Raw genomic sequence first — 15,163 nt, forward strand, 5'->3', positions numbered from 1 at the left:
ATTATTGAACCAATTCTTTCTAAGAACTCTAGAGTACCTCATTCTAGAAGAAATATTTTCTGGTAATATGGAGTTAAAAGTTACATTATTGGTACTTTATCTAATACAAGGTGGGGTAAAAGTAGGTTTACAGTTCTATGGAAAATGATACAATAATTAATAAATAATAATACAAGAATAAACTGTTTTGTGTACTTACAACTGTACACCTACTTTTGCTCAACCCTGTAGATTTGTGCTCATTAAGTTTTGTGACTCTTTTGTAGTTACAAAACTGAATATTAGGCAAGATTGGGTTCGTTTTGGCTTTAAAGTTTTGGCTATATTCTTACAAGTCAGTATGTCTTGTAAGAATACAGTGTTACAAGAAGACTAGTCAACAGATTTACCAAGTTATTTCACATTTCTACATTTAGTTTTTGTTAACTTCTTTATGCCAACTTCTTTTAATTATCAAGATAGTTGTATGATATTGTAATAATTGTGTTATAGTTGAAAAACTGAGAAATAATATTAGCTAATGTTTAATTTTCCTTCCTATGTATCAGGTAGGTTCTAAATGCTTTATATAACAACATTATAAAGTAGGTAGTGTTATTTTTCATTTTATGCATGCAGTAACTGACTCTTAGGCAATTTAGGAACTTTTCTAGGGACACCAAGTTAACACATAGAAGAATCAGAATTAAAACCCATTCATGTCTGACTGTAGGTTGAGGGCTTATCTGCTATATGATACTGTTCTTTCTATAAATATAGTTTTACTATTATTTTTAATATATTTTTATTGATTTCAGAGAGGTAGGGAGAGGAAGAGATAGAAATATCCATGATGAGAGAGAATCATGGATTGGCCACCTCCTGCACACCCCCCTACTGGGGATTGAGCCTTCCAACCCAGGCATGTGCCCTGACTGGGAATTGAACCTGTGACTTCCTGGTTCATAGGTTGATGCTGAACCACCGAGCCATGCCAGCCGGGCTCTAGTTTTATTATTATTCTGAATATGAAATAGCTTTTGAGGATTTAAAATTGCTTTCTTGGTTTAAAATAGTTTTGATTATCCTTCTAGATATTTAAACTTTTTTCTTATTTTGTTCATTCAAGAAACTTCTGCAGCATCCAGAGCTGAGCAATAGTCAACTTCTGGCAGATTTCCTTTCCCCCAATGGTGGAGAAACACAATTTCTTGATAAGATACTACCAGATGTAAATCTTGGTAAGTTGAAGTAGAGAATCATATAAGGATAAACATAAAAGAATCAGCATTTTCAGATTAATTTAGAAAAAGGGTTTATGTAATAAGGACTTCTTTTTTTTTTTTTAATATATTTTTATTGATTAAGATATTACATATGTGTCCTTGTCCCCACGTTACCCTCTACCCCCCCACCCCCCGCTCATGCCCCCCCCCCCCCCCCCCCCCCGTTGTCCATGTCCATTGGTTAGGCCTATATGCCTGCATGTAAGTCCTTTGGTTGATCTTTCCCCCTTACCCCGACCCTCCCCTACCCTCCCACCAAAGCCCGACAGTCCAATCAATGCCTCTCCGTCTCTGGATCAGTCCTTGTTCATCAGTTTATGTTGTTCATTATATTTCACAAATGAGTGAGATCTTGTGGTATTTATCCGCTCTCCAGTTCCATCCATGCTGTGGCAAATGGTAAGAGTTCCTTTTTCTTCTTCCTCTTCTTAAAGAATACCTTTCAGCATTTCATATAATGCTGGTTTGGTGGTGATGAACTCCTTTAGCTTTTTCTTATCCGTGAAGCTCTTTCTCTGACCTTCTATTCTGAATGATAGCTTTGCTGGATAAAGTAATCTTGGTTGCAGGTTCATGCTATTCATCACTTTGAATATTTCTTGCCACTCCCTTCTGGCCTGCATGGTTTCTGTTGAGAAATCAGCTGACAGTCGTATGGGTACTCCTTTGTAGGTAACTGACTGTCTTTCTCTTGCTGCTTTTAAGATTCTCTCTTTGTCTTTTGCTCTTGGCATTTTAATTATGATGTGTCTTGGTGTGGCCCTCTTTGGATTCCTTTTGTTTGGGGTTCTCTGCGCTTCCTGGACTTGGAAGTCTATTTCTTTCACCAGGTGGGGGAAGTTTTCTGTCATTATTTCTTCAAATAGGTTTTCAATATCTTGCCCTCTCTCTTCTTCTGGTACCCCTATAATTCTGATGTTGGTACGCTTGAAGTTGTCCCAGAGGCTCCTTACACTATCTTCATATTTTTGGAATCTCTTTTCTTTTTTCTTTTTTGGTTGGGTATTTTTTGCTTCTTTGTATTTCAAATCTTTGACTTGATTTTTGGGATCCTCTTGTCTGCTGTTGGATCTCCGTAGATTATTCTTTATTTCAGTCAGTGTATGCTTAATTTCTAGTTGGTCCTTTTTCATGTCCTCCATGGTCTCACTATACTTATTGAGGGACTCATTAAATTTATCGGCGGTTTCCATAAAATTCTTGAAAAACCTTATAATCGTGGCCTTGAACTCTATATCCAGTTGTTTGCTTTCCTCCATTTCTGCCATTTGTGACCTGTTTCTTTGTCTCCGCATTTTGGCTGCTTCCCTGTGTTGATAGAGTGGCTTTGTGTGCTAGGTGTCCTATAGGGCCCAGTGGCTCAGCCTCCCCAGTTACCTGAGGTGGACAGTCTTGGTGCACCCCCTCGTAGGCTTTGTGCACAGTCTTGTTGTAGCTATGCCTTGGTTGTTGTAGGATTACTGGGAGGAATTGACCTCCAGGGCAATTGGCAGCGAGAATAAGCTGTGTCTGCAGTGGGAGAACTTCTGTGCTGGAGACACCCTTCTGGGGCAAGACTTGCTTTAGTGGGGCTTTGGTGCTCACTGAGACTGCACCCTGAGTGTGTCCCTTATGGATCTGAGGAGTTGTAATCTGGATGGTCCCCTCTGACCACTGGGTACAGTGGCTCTTGGATCTAAGGAGGTGCTAATTTAGTCTCTGCCTGAGGTTACACAGCAGGAACTACGAAGAGAACTGCAGATTCCCCTTCCTTTTTTTTGGAGTTTGGAAGTGCCCTGATGATGCTCAGCTGTGTAGGAATGCAAGCCGCTGTGGGGCCTTGGGCCTTCTCTTGGAAGCTCTGGGTCTATTTGGCCCGGCTGCGGTTAGGTAATTACAGGTTGCAAATGGCCGGGGCATTCATATGCAAAAGCCTCTGCCGAAGCCTGGGCGGGGCGGGGTCTCAAGGAATCAAAGGGCGGAGAAAGCAGCTATGGCGGAGCCTCAGCCCTGCCCTAAGGAGTCGCGAGTCCCAGTGTCCCGGCAATGGCTGCAAGCACCTCTGAGGGAAAGCCGCTCTCAAGCTTGCCCGCTGCCAGACAGTCCAGTTTCTCCCCGTATGAGTCCTGGGTCCCCAGAGACTTCCCGGAACCGGATTTCAGAGCCGTCGGGAGCTTGTGTCTCCCTCCGGATTCAAAAAGACAGCCGCGTCCTCAGGTGCCAGCCCTTTCCGCGCGCGAGCCCCCGTACCTCTGCACTCCACCTCCGCAGCTCCTCCCGCTCGCAGTGTGCTTTTCTTTCCTTCTAGTTGTAGACTTTACACTCAGCCAGCCCTCCTGTAGTTCTGGATGATGTCCACCTTGTGTTTTTGATGCATTTATCGATTGTTGTGGGAAGCAGCAATTTCCCGGTGTTTATCTATGCCGCCATCTTAGTTTCTCCAAGGACTTCTTATATACTGTTAGTAGGACTATAAATTGGAAACCACTTGAAAAAAGTTAAATGATAAAACTGAGTGACCCAGCAGTTCCTCTCTGTCATATATACTCATCTACATATCTAATCTAATAATAGACAAACATGGTAATTGACTGTACCTTCGCTATGCTTCCCATTGGCTAATCAGGGTGATATGCAAATTAACTGCCATCAAAGATGGTGGTTAACCACCAACAAAGATGGCGGTTAATTTGCATATGTAGGTGCAATGCTGGGAGGTGAAAGGGGAAGGATGGAAGAAGCCGCCTGTCGCTGACAGTGATCTGAAATCCAGGCGGCAGGCAAGAGCCGGGTAGCAGGGCAAAGGTGGAGAACCCAGGCTGCCTTTGCCTGGCGCGAATTATGCAGCTGGGAGAGGGGCGTCGGGCCGCTGGGAGCAGGGTGGGAACTTCCCGGGGTGGGCATTCAGGCAGCCAGGTGTGGGGCCGGAACTTCTGCCGCATTGCCATGGCAACGTGGCAGAAGTTCCCGCCCTGTAGCTGCTTGCTCATTCACTTACTCGCTCATTCATTCACTCATTCACTCACTCATTATTCACTCACTCACTCAGCAGACCCTCTCAGGTCCCTGGCACCAGGCCAGGCACTGAAGTTGAAGCAGGATAAGACAGAGCTATGTCCTCAAGATGTTAGTAATTCAGTAGGGCAAAGCAGGCACATGAATGAGGCAGTTGTACACACAGATGCACTGTACTGGGTTCGGTAAGGGCTGTAACTAACGCTGACTTTGTTCTCGTGATAAAATGGGGCCTCGGGAGCCAGGCTGCCCCAAGCGTTGTAGGCCTGTGCCTAGGCCAGGAGTGGCCGGGGTCCCAGAACATGACAGAGGGTGCAGGTCGGGCTGAGGGGTCTGGCCCCACCCCCCACCCCCAAGTGCACAAATTTTTGTGCACCAGGCTACTAGTTATATATATAAAAGCCTAATATGCAAATTGTCCCTGTGGGAGTTCAGCTGGGAGACCGATTGCTCGCTATGATGTGTGCTGACCACCAGGGTGCAGTGCAAAACAAAGGAAGGCCCCAACCGGCAGCCAAAAGGCCCTGATCGGCCCTGATCTCCAGCTAGGCCTAGGGACCCTATCTGTGCACCTGGCCTCTAGTATATTCATATTTAAGAATGTTCATAGCAGCATTGTTTATAATAGCCCAAACTGGAAGCAATACAAATGTTCATCAGCAATAGAATGGACAGATAAATTATGGTAGATTCATAAAAGGAATACCTATAGCAATGAATACCTATAGCATGTAGCTTGCAGCAGTGTCGATAATCTTAAAAACATATTGAATTAAAGAAGCAAGGCACAAAATAATATATATAGCATGATTTCTTTTATAAAAAGTTAAATATAAACCAAGCTAATATAATCTGGAAAAGTTTAAATAAAATTGTTAAAGATACTAATGGAAGAAAAGAAGTATTTCTCAATATATTTTACATAATGCAATCTTAAGTCTATATAGACCTACAGTAATTAAATATTACAAGTAGGCATTTAGCTTTTATCTGTATTTCTATCTCTCCAAATGAATATATTTAGTTGAGCCAACATATTTAGTATGTGTGTGTGTTTGAGGTTTCTTCTTATCAGGGGAAATAGTAGAGGGGATAGAATTGGGTAGACCTGGTTACTGAAGATTTGACTGAAGGAGAAGAAATATTCAAAGCGAACCAGGTTTCTATTTAAACAACTGGATGAATGCCATTACTTGCTGATACAGGGAATAAATTAAGAGCAGTTCTGAACTTGCTGAGTTTATAGAATTTAATTGATGTTTTATAAGGCAGGAGAGGCCAAGAGATAGGCAAGGAGTAGATTTGAATGTTATTTGAAATAAGATTGAGCAAATCATTTGGCTCAAGAAGAGCATGTACTAGAGAGAAAAGCATAGAATGAAGCCCTGTAATTTAATGACATTTGGAAATTCTAAGAGGGAGGAGTGGCTTATGGGGGTACCAAAGAGAAATAGCCTGATTGGATGGTTGGGTGGTTTGTATGTCGTAAAACAATTTCAATTTTTAATTTCTATTATTATCTTTCTCCCTATTGCTATAAGTCTACTTTTTTCTAAATTGAACTGAAAGAAATTTAAGTGCTATTTATCAACTTTGACTTATTTTTACAGTCATTTCTAAATACTTGAGAAAATCTTTTTTTTTAATATATTTTTTTTATTGATTTTTTACAGATAGGAAGGGAGAGAGAGAGATAGAGAGTTAGAAACATCGATGAGAGAGAAACATCGATCAGCTGCCTCCTGCACATCTCCTACTGGGGATGTGCCCACAACCCAGGTACATGCCCTTGACCGGAATCGAACCTGGGACCTTTCAGTCCGCAGGCTGACGTTCTATCCACTGGGCCAAACCGGTTTCGGCTACTTGAGAAAATCTTAAGAAATTTGATATTTTATAACAAGGGAACCTAGAGATAAAATCAAGAAGAAATTTTGGTTAAACAAGATTAGAGTGTACTTAATTGAAAATGTTGAATATAGGCTACTCAAATAGCCAATTTAAATGTAGCAATTTTAAAACTTTTTTCTTTTGACGAACTTTTGTATACTTTTATATACCTTTATATATTCACCATTGTTTAAAATCTTTTGAAAAACATTTTAAAAAATATATTTTATTGATTTTTTTACAGAGAGGAAGGGAGAAGAATAGAGAGCTAGAAACATTGATGAGAGAGAAACATCGATCAGCTGCCTCCTGCACACCCCTGACTGGGGATGTTCCCGCAACCAACGTACATGCCTGGACTGGAATCGAACCTGGGACCCTTCAGTCTGCAGGCCGACGCTCTATCCCCTGAGCCAGACCCGTTAGGGCTGAAAACCTTTTTTATGGAAAATTTAATATATACACAAAAGTAGAGAAATTTGAATAATGAACTCTCTACTTTATTTCAACAGTTATCGACACTTTGCTTGTTCTGTCTCTTTCTCCACCCCCGACCCCAATTGGATTATTTTACAATAAATTCCAAATGTTGTATCTATAAATAGTTAAGTATACCATAGTTATTGTAGATTTCTGTTAAATGTGAAGTGGGCAATTATACATATTTCTTACTGTTTTACTTTTTACTTGGCAGGTGAGTATTTAAAATTACCTAGTGAAGTATTCATATAAACAATTACAATGTATATTATCCCTTCATAAAATTAATATTTTACTTTTAATTGCAGGGAAAATTATAAAATCTGTTCCTGGAAAACTAATGAAAGAGGTAAATAACTAATTTATGTGTATTCTATAATATGATAGTTAAAAGCATATTTAAATATTAATACATCTTAATGGGCTGTGTGATATTGAAAATCATAATCTTAATTTTTGATTTTCATACTGCGATCTCTGTATTACCACAGAAAGGTCAGCATTTGGAACCTTTCATCATGAATTTCATTAATTCCTGTGAATCTCCAAAGCCTAAGCCATGTAAACCAGAACTGACCATTCTCAGCCCTACTTCAGAAAACAACAAGAAGGTATGAACATTACCTTAAAGAGCCATAAGTCTGAAGTTGTGGTACTTAAGATGACTTTTCTATTATAGGGAGAATCCTGTGTTAATGAAATGGATAGTACTTTTAATTTTTTCATATGGAGATCAGTTATACAGTGTAAGGAAGGTATTATGAATAGTTGTTTGGTTATTTCTTTAACAGGTTAAATATTTCTTTATTTGCAGACTTCTACCATTACTATATTTGGGGGATTTTTTTTTTATACTCATCCCAGGATATTTTTTCCATTGACTTTTAGAGAGAGTGTGGAAGGGAGGGAGGGTAGGGGAGGAGAGGGAGAGAGAGAGAGAGAGAGAGAGAAGAGAGAAACATCGCTGTGAGAGAGACACATCGACTGGTTGCCTCACACACACACCTCTACTGGGGCTGGGGAATGAACCTGCAACTGAGGTACGTGCCCTTGACAGGGAATTGAACCCATGACTCTGGTCCAAGAGCTGATGCTCTAACCACTGAGAAAACCAGCCAGAGCTGGGGGATTTTTTTAAAAGTGATTTTCTGAGGTTATAAATCACCAACTTCCAATAATCAAGAAGTTACTTGCTAGAATGTACTTATGTTTATTTGATGGTATTACTAATGTTAGTAGTTTATAAAGTATCTTATCTATTCATTAAACAAATATTTTATTGTGTGCTTACTATTGAGTGTTAGGCACTGGGAATAATATATATTCCCTATCTGTAAGTAGCTCAGTTTATTATCAGAGTAGGGCCCAGCCTTGGGCCCATCTTCTCTCCCAAAACACCTTCATTTTTGTTTTTACTATAACTTTATTGTTGGTAAACAGAAATAGAGTTGATTTTTGTGTATTGATTTTTAATTCAGTAATTTTGCAAGACTTGTATTAAGTTTAGTAACATATTTATTAATGCTTTTAGATTTACAGACTTATCTGCAAATGATGGCAGGTTTTATTTCAATTATGGCTAGGATCTGTTATATAAAGGAAGTGATTTCAGTGTTTCACCATGAAATAGTACATTTTTCATAGATATCCTTTATGGGGTTTAGGAAGTTTACATTTTTGTTTATCCTATCCTTGTCAGGTTTTGGTATTGAGTTAGATTAACCTTTTTCTTTTAGCTGGTAGAGTTATTAGAATTATTAGTTTTTTAAATAATTGATAGAATTTGTTGGTAAAGTCATCTAGACCTTGAGTTTTGTTCGTAGGAACGTTTTTTTTTACAACTAGATTTAATTTTGTTAATGATTATAATCTCTAGGTTTATTATTTTATGAATTAATTTTTGATAGATTATATTTTTCAGCGAATTTTTCATTTTATCTAAAGTTGAAAATCTTTTGGCCTAAAGTTGTCAATAATATTCTTTTTATTTTCTCTGACATCATGAGTTATGTCCCCTTTTGTTTTCTTATCTTTTTTCATCAGTCTTGCCAAAGCTTTTGTCCTTTGGCATTATTGATCTTTTCTAACTTTTTTTAGTTCCTTAATATCTGCTATTTTATTATTATTATTGAGAATAGACACTTTTTACATAGTTTAAAGGTAAGTAGGGTTAAGATTTAGTTGAATTCCCTCATTCATAATTCTTCGTATCTTGTTTTTTTTTCACATTAATCAAAGTCTTATCTCTTTATTATTTCAACTTTTACTTTAGCTTTTCAATGATCTGTTTAAGAATAATGCAAACCGTGCTGAGAATACAGAAAGAAAGCAAAATAAGAATTATTTTATGGAGATGATGACTGTAGAAGGAGTTTATGATTACCTGATGTACGTAGGTAAGACGGATGTGGTTACTATTAAAATCTGTTTTTCATTCATGATTTATATTTCTTATGTGATGTAAATTATTGCTCTTAAGTATTGCCCTGTTATAATATTTTTAAAAATTGAAATTACTTTCTTTTAAGAATTCAATACCATTGGCCTTGGACATATTGAAGTTTACTAGTGTTAACAAATAAAATATTGACCATTTGTGTTTTTTATATCAGAAAATGTTAAAATATATATCTTAAATGAAGTATTCCATGTGATCCTTTCAGGACGAGTGGTTTTCCAAGTTCCTGACTGGCTTCATCATCTCTTAATGGGAACTCGAATCCTCTTTAAAAACACCCTGGAAATGTATACTGACTACTATATTCACCGTAAACTACAACAGTTATTTCAGGAGCACCGTTTGGTCTCACTTATAACACTTCTCAGAGGTTTGTATTTTCTCATGTTTGTTTTATGTTTTGTGTGCTCTTAATGATTTCAATCAGATCTAAAAGAGTGAGAAGTCTTGTTTTTATTTGGTTTATTAGTTTCTCTACTAATAAATACTTTGTGTATTTAATAAATACTTTGTGTAAGATAAGTGAAAATTCCAGCAAATATTTATTTTTCTCTTTTTAGATGCTGTATTCTGTGAAAACACTGAGCCTCGCTCTCTCCAAGACAAGCAAAAACGAGCAAAACAGACTTTCGACGAAATGATGAATTACATTCCAGGTGTAATATTTAAGAAGTAGTTTAGTATAGATAAATACCACTTTGAGGTGAAATGTATAGTAATTATTTAAAGCTAATTTTTACTCTGAGTTTTCATTTTAGAAATAGTTCTAAGGGCCAATTAAAATTCATTCATTCGTTAAATAAAATTTGGTTTTATGATGATAGCACTAAGAACTTTAAGACAAGGCTATTTCCATGCACACAAATAGACAGATTCTTTTGGTAATATCTTATAATCAGAGTAGTTAGTGGGACAGTTGGAGCCCTGCTGTCCACTCTACCATGAGAAGAGCTATGCTAGTGTGTATGACTAAAAAATAAAAATTCATTCCCAATTTATTGAACACCTTACATGTGCCAGACACTGTGCAGAATGAAAGGGATAAAAAAATATACATGGATAGCTCAAGTCTAGCAGGAAGACAGACATGCAGTCAAAACATACATGTGAATAGAGTCATGTGTCTCCAAGGGAAAGGATGATCACCTCTCCTATAAAGGAGGTGGGCTCAGGCCACTAAGTAAGTGAATGGTAGTCACCTCTTACTGAGATGGGAAATACAAGGAAAAAAATGTCAAGGGGTCAAAGTAGAGGATACTTGGTTTAGGACATTTTAAGTGTGAAGTGCCTGTACATTATTCAGGAGGAAATGGCTAGCAGTAAGCATTTAGCTGTCCAAGTTTGGGAATTGGAGGAATGATGGTACTAGGACAGATATATGGGAGTCACGTGTGAGGGATAATAATTCCTGGGGAGAAAATATAGAGAAGGAATTCAAGAGGGCTTAGGACTGTACCTTACAGAATTCTCATCATTGAAAAATTAGTCCCAGAATAGTAGTTCTGCTACTCTGTGTGAGGACAATTAAGTTAAATCCCTGGTCTGAATGTAAAAGTGAACAAAAGCTATTTTTGAGTAAATCTTCTGTAGGTAAATGATGAAATAATTTATTACCTGTTTCATAATATGATATAGCATTCATGGTTTTAACAGTGTTAGTTTTGCTATTCAGGAACAACATGGAAAGCCAATGAATGTAATAATTTGTTATTTTGCTGAGGCATAATTGAATCACATCTACTTGAAGACTTTCATTTGGGAAGGAGTAATTTAGCTAGTGAGTAAGCTTAGCATGTTATCTGTTGCCTTTTACTCCTCATTTCTTAGTGACTCCTGAAGGATCTGAAAGGATCATTTATTTTTGTCTGTTATGCTCCATGCATATTAACTGGGAAATTCTATGTAGTATTGGTGAATTAGAGGATTAAAAAAGATCCATATTGGGTTACTTACATAGCTTAAAAATATCAAGGATCTGCTATGCATCTTGTAAATTAAATTTGGCCTTTGCCTCTTAGGGTTAGATTTACCTCATAGAAACAAACCTAAATGGAGAATTTTCTATGAGCAGCATTAAGAGTTCCATGATGATTGGGGGGAAGGGACAAATATTTGAGCAACTTGTTTACTTATGAATGATTTTCTTTTCCTGTTTGGGGGAAAACATTCAGCAGAGATTTTAATAAGGACTGACTTTTTTGGGTAACAAGTGATACATGACACTTTCTGAATCCTCAATTAGTGTTTAAACATTTCCTAAAAGGATTGTTCTGTGAGATGGTTAATAGTAATTATGCAAATAGTACAGAAACAAAGTGGTGATATTCATTTAGGAAAGTCTATGTTAAAAATTAAATTAAGTCCTAACCGGTTTGGCTCAGTGGATAGAGCATCAGCCTGCGGGCTCAAGGGTCCCAGGTTCGATTCCGGTCAAGGGCATGTACCTTGGTTGCGGGCACATCCCCAGTAGAGGGGTGTGCAGGAGGCAGCTGATTGATGTTTCTCTCTCATCAATGCTTCTAATTCTCTATCCCTCTCCCTTCCTCTCTGTAAAAAAATCAATAAAATATATATTTTTTAAAAATTAAATTAAACATTTTTTGATATTAAGATATTCAAATATGAAAATATATATTAAAATTAGGGGCCATCCTCTTCCTACTCTCCAGAAATGACTGTGTGCACCAGTTGGTGTTAATTCTCACAGACATTTTTCTGTGCATTTCTATATATATATGTACAAATGTATAGACATAATTTTAGGATTTCATTTTGTTTTCCCTGAATGGAATAATACAATATGTATTATTTTCAAACTTTTATCCCTTAATAGTATAGACAGATTTCTTTACTGTGACATTCCATATGCTTGCAATATGCTTTGTGCATTATGACTCTCCAAAAAGAGGATCCTGATACTTCATTTCTCAACCTGACCACAGAACCCTTGCAGAAACCCTGGTTTAGAAAATTCTGATTTAGTGTTTGCATAATATCCGGGAAACAGAGTGGAGATTTTCTTTTATGAACTAGTTAATGATGAGTCACTTTTATAATATAAAATTGCTTTCTTGTTTAGATGTGATTGTCAAGTGTATTGGTGAAGAAGCCAAGTATGAAAGCATCAGGCTTCTATTTGATGGCTTACAGCAGCCAGTTCTCAACAAGCAGGTAAAATTCATTAAAGCAGGTTGACTAGAGTTGGCTGGGTTTGGGGAATGGCACAGTAGGGGGCCTGGTATATTATTAACTGTGAAGTGACACTATATTAAATCAAGGCAGCATAATTCAAACATTCAGATAGAAAAAAGTGTGTTTTGTTTGTGCTACACTTGTTAGGTAATTACTGTTTTTATTTAGCATGATTTGTTTTGATTTAAAATAAACATTCATTGTAGAAAAATTGGGATATACAGAAATTTCATGAAATAAAGTAAAAATTTAAAAATTGAGAATTTCACCTTTCAGATAACATAATTTCTTTAAAATATTTGTTACATATAAAATATCTAACATAAAATGAGTTATGAGGCATAATAATAAACTGTCCACATGTAAACACATGATTATCTAACAATGGACTTAAGAATAGAGCATTATCGTCCTAGTCAGTTTGGCTCAGCAGATAGAACATTGGCCTGCAGACTGAAGGGTCTCGGGTTTGATTTTGGTTAAAGGCACATGCCCAGATTGTGGGCTTGATCCCCAGTAGAGAGTGTGCAGGAGGCAGCCGGTCAGTGATTCTCATCATTGATATTTCTATCTCTCTCCCTCTCACTTTCTTTCTGAAATCAATAAAAATATATTTAAACAAAATAGAGCATTATTGATACTATTGAAGCTACTTTTGTGCTTGTTTTATATTGTCAGTTCTATTCCCTGCCTTCCCATTTAGAAGTAACCACAGCCCTGAATTTTGTGTTTCTCAATTTTTATGGGTTTGTCTAATGCCTTAAAAAATTTTTTTTGGTGCTTTAGCTGACTTATGTTTTATTGGACATTGTGATACAAGAACTGTTTCCAGAGCTCAATAAGGTAACTAAAAATCAGCAATTTTATTCTTTGCTATTAATCATATGCTCTGACATTTATTTTAATAGGGCCATAAAAATTAAGAAAATCCATGACTATGATCCTTTTAAATATGAACAACCTTAACAAATAGATCTTTGTATTTTCTTTATTCAGTGTGCTCAAATGTAGAATGGATTTTGGTGGCAGGAATTGAATAGCCTTTGCCTTAACTTCATTCCTTCCTAATTAAAAGCAGAAAGTGACACTATACCCTGTAGTCTTTCCAGAGGAAGGTGTGAGGTTAAGTCCTAACACTAGAATGGCCAGGTTCTCCAGGCTGTCATCAGCGACATTGAATGCTGTGTAAGTCAGACTTGAGTATTTTAGAAGCAGCTGAATTTTAAAAAAGGATGGTAATTATTATCATTATATTGACTCTTGAGTATTTGGAGGTTAGAGCAAAGATTTAAGTTATTATTTTTTACTGTTTATATTTTTCTGACTAACCCCTTTGGTCAGATGAAATAACTGCTCTTCAAGGGTTTGGTATAGCATTGAAATACCAGTTTCATAGAGTAGAAGAATTCAGATTTGAACTATTTACCTATTAGCTTTCATTATAGTAATATTATGTGTATATTAAAACAGGGTAGCAGTTATGGACATTTTATATTCAATTTACATGGAAATGAGTACAGAAAACCTTCAACTGTCTGTTTGAAATTTTTTATTTTTATTTTTTATTTTTTATTTTTTATTTTTTTTTTAAATATATTTTATTGATTTTTTTACAGAGAGGAAGGGAGAGAGATAGAGAGTTAGAAACATCGATGAGAGAGAAACATCGATCAGCTGCCTCCTGCACACCTCCTACTGGGGATGTGCCCGCAACCCAGGTACATGCCCTTGGCCGGAATCGAACCTGGGACCTTTCAGTCTGCAGGCCGATGCTCTATCCACTGAGCCAAACCGGTTAGGGCAACTGTTTGAAATTTTATAAGGTCTGTCCCCATACCTTGCCATTTTTCTCCTCTCTAAAACATAAGGCATATACCAGCTAATTTCTTTGTTATATCTATATTTATAAAAGCCTAAGCAACCGTTTGACTGGTAGCTATGTTGTGCACTGACCACCAGGGGGCAGATGCTCAATGCACAAGCATGGAAACCTGGAACAGACTGATGAATCTCAGAGGGAAGCAGGGAGGGGGAAGGGCGGTAAGAGATTAACCAAAGATCTTACATGCATATTAGAGGCCCGGTGCATGGATTCCTGCACTGGTGGGGTCCCTTGGCCTGGCCTGCAGGGACCAGGCTGAAACCATCAGTCTGACATCGCCTGAGGGGTCCTGGATTGTGAGATGGCAATATTTGTGTCTTAGGTACACTGGAATTGTGGAACTGTTAGGCAGTTCATAAATGAACCTTACTGTCTTTTATTAAATGGACTTATTTTTTTTTTAGGTACAAAAGGAAGTTACCTCTGTGACGTCCTGGATGTAAACATTTGGATTTGGGATAGAATAACCAGTTAAAATTTCTGCTGTGCTACTGTAGTAGAAATATACTGTTTTTTCTTTTACTTTTGTATATTCTTGTATATATCATGTAATTCTGTCTCTGAGATTTTTTTGTTTTAATAAAGACTAACTTAATTATGATTGAAAGTGATTTGGTTTCATAGCCTTTTGTTTTACATTTGTTATTTAAATTCTATTAGAATATATGTCACTTGTTGTATCCATTTTTTAAGAGATAATTCATAATCCTCTTCGGGCAAACAGATAAGGCTGACAACCTTTGTATTGTATCATTTTGAAAATAATTATGTTTAGTGTGGAGAAATAGGGGTAAGATCTTACTTGCTTTCTTATTTAGAGTTAATATATTTTAGGAGGTTTATTTCCCCTTTTTCTTCTCTTTCTACATAGTTAATTGTGTATCTATAAAGAAGACATCCTTTATGAATTTTCCAGAGCAAACAAGGGACTTCTTGATTTTGTTGGATGAATGACAGGTTATAGCCTTTTAGGGGTGAAAACTGAGATATTTGTAATCGTTG

At 37.0% G+C, this 15,163-nt stretch overlaps 1 protein-coding gene across 14 annotated transcripts in view; it reads left to right on the forward strand.

The window, feature by feature from the left end:
- Positions 1-14,772, forward strand: part of SNX14 (sorting nexin 14) — a 104,839-nt gene extending 90,067 nt beyond the window's left edge. For all 14 annotated transcript variants that reach the window (XM_036316534.1, XM_036316525.1, XM_036316524.1 and 11 more), the window contains 9 exons: positions 1,109-1,220; positions 6,938-6,978; positions 7,121-7,240; positions 8,902-9,025; positions 9,293-9,457; positions 9,648-9,743; positions 12,167-12,258; positions 13,066-13,122; positions 14,566-14,772. In XM_036316534.1, the coding sequence (XP_036172427.1) occupies positions 1,109-1,220; positions 6,938-6,978; positions 7,121-7,240; positions 8,902-9,025; positions 9,293-9,457; positions 9,648-9,743; positions 12,167-12,258; positions 13,066-13,122; positions 14,566-14,604 (846 nt within the window). In that variant the 3' untranslated portion in view covers positions 14,605-14,772. The remainder of the gene's footprint in view (positions 1-1,108; positions 1,221-6,937; positions 6,979-7,120; positions 7,241-8,901; positions 9,026-9,292; positions 9,458-9,647; positions 9,744-12,166; positions 12,259-13,065; positions 13,123-14,565) is intronic.
- The last annotated feature ends 391 nt before the right edge of the window (positions 14,773-15,163 follow it).

The sequence above is a fragment of the Myotis myotis genome, unplaced genomic scaffold, assembly GCF_014108235.1.
Source record: "Myotis myotis isolate mMyoMyo1 unplaced genomic scaffold, mMyoMyo1.p scaffold_m19_p_7, whole genome shotgun sequence".
Taxonomy (NCBI): domain Eukaryota; kingdom Metazoa; phylum Chordata; class Mammalia; order Chiroptera; family Vespertilionidae; genus Myotis; species Myotis myotis.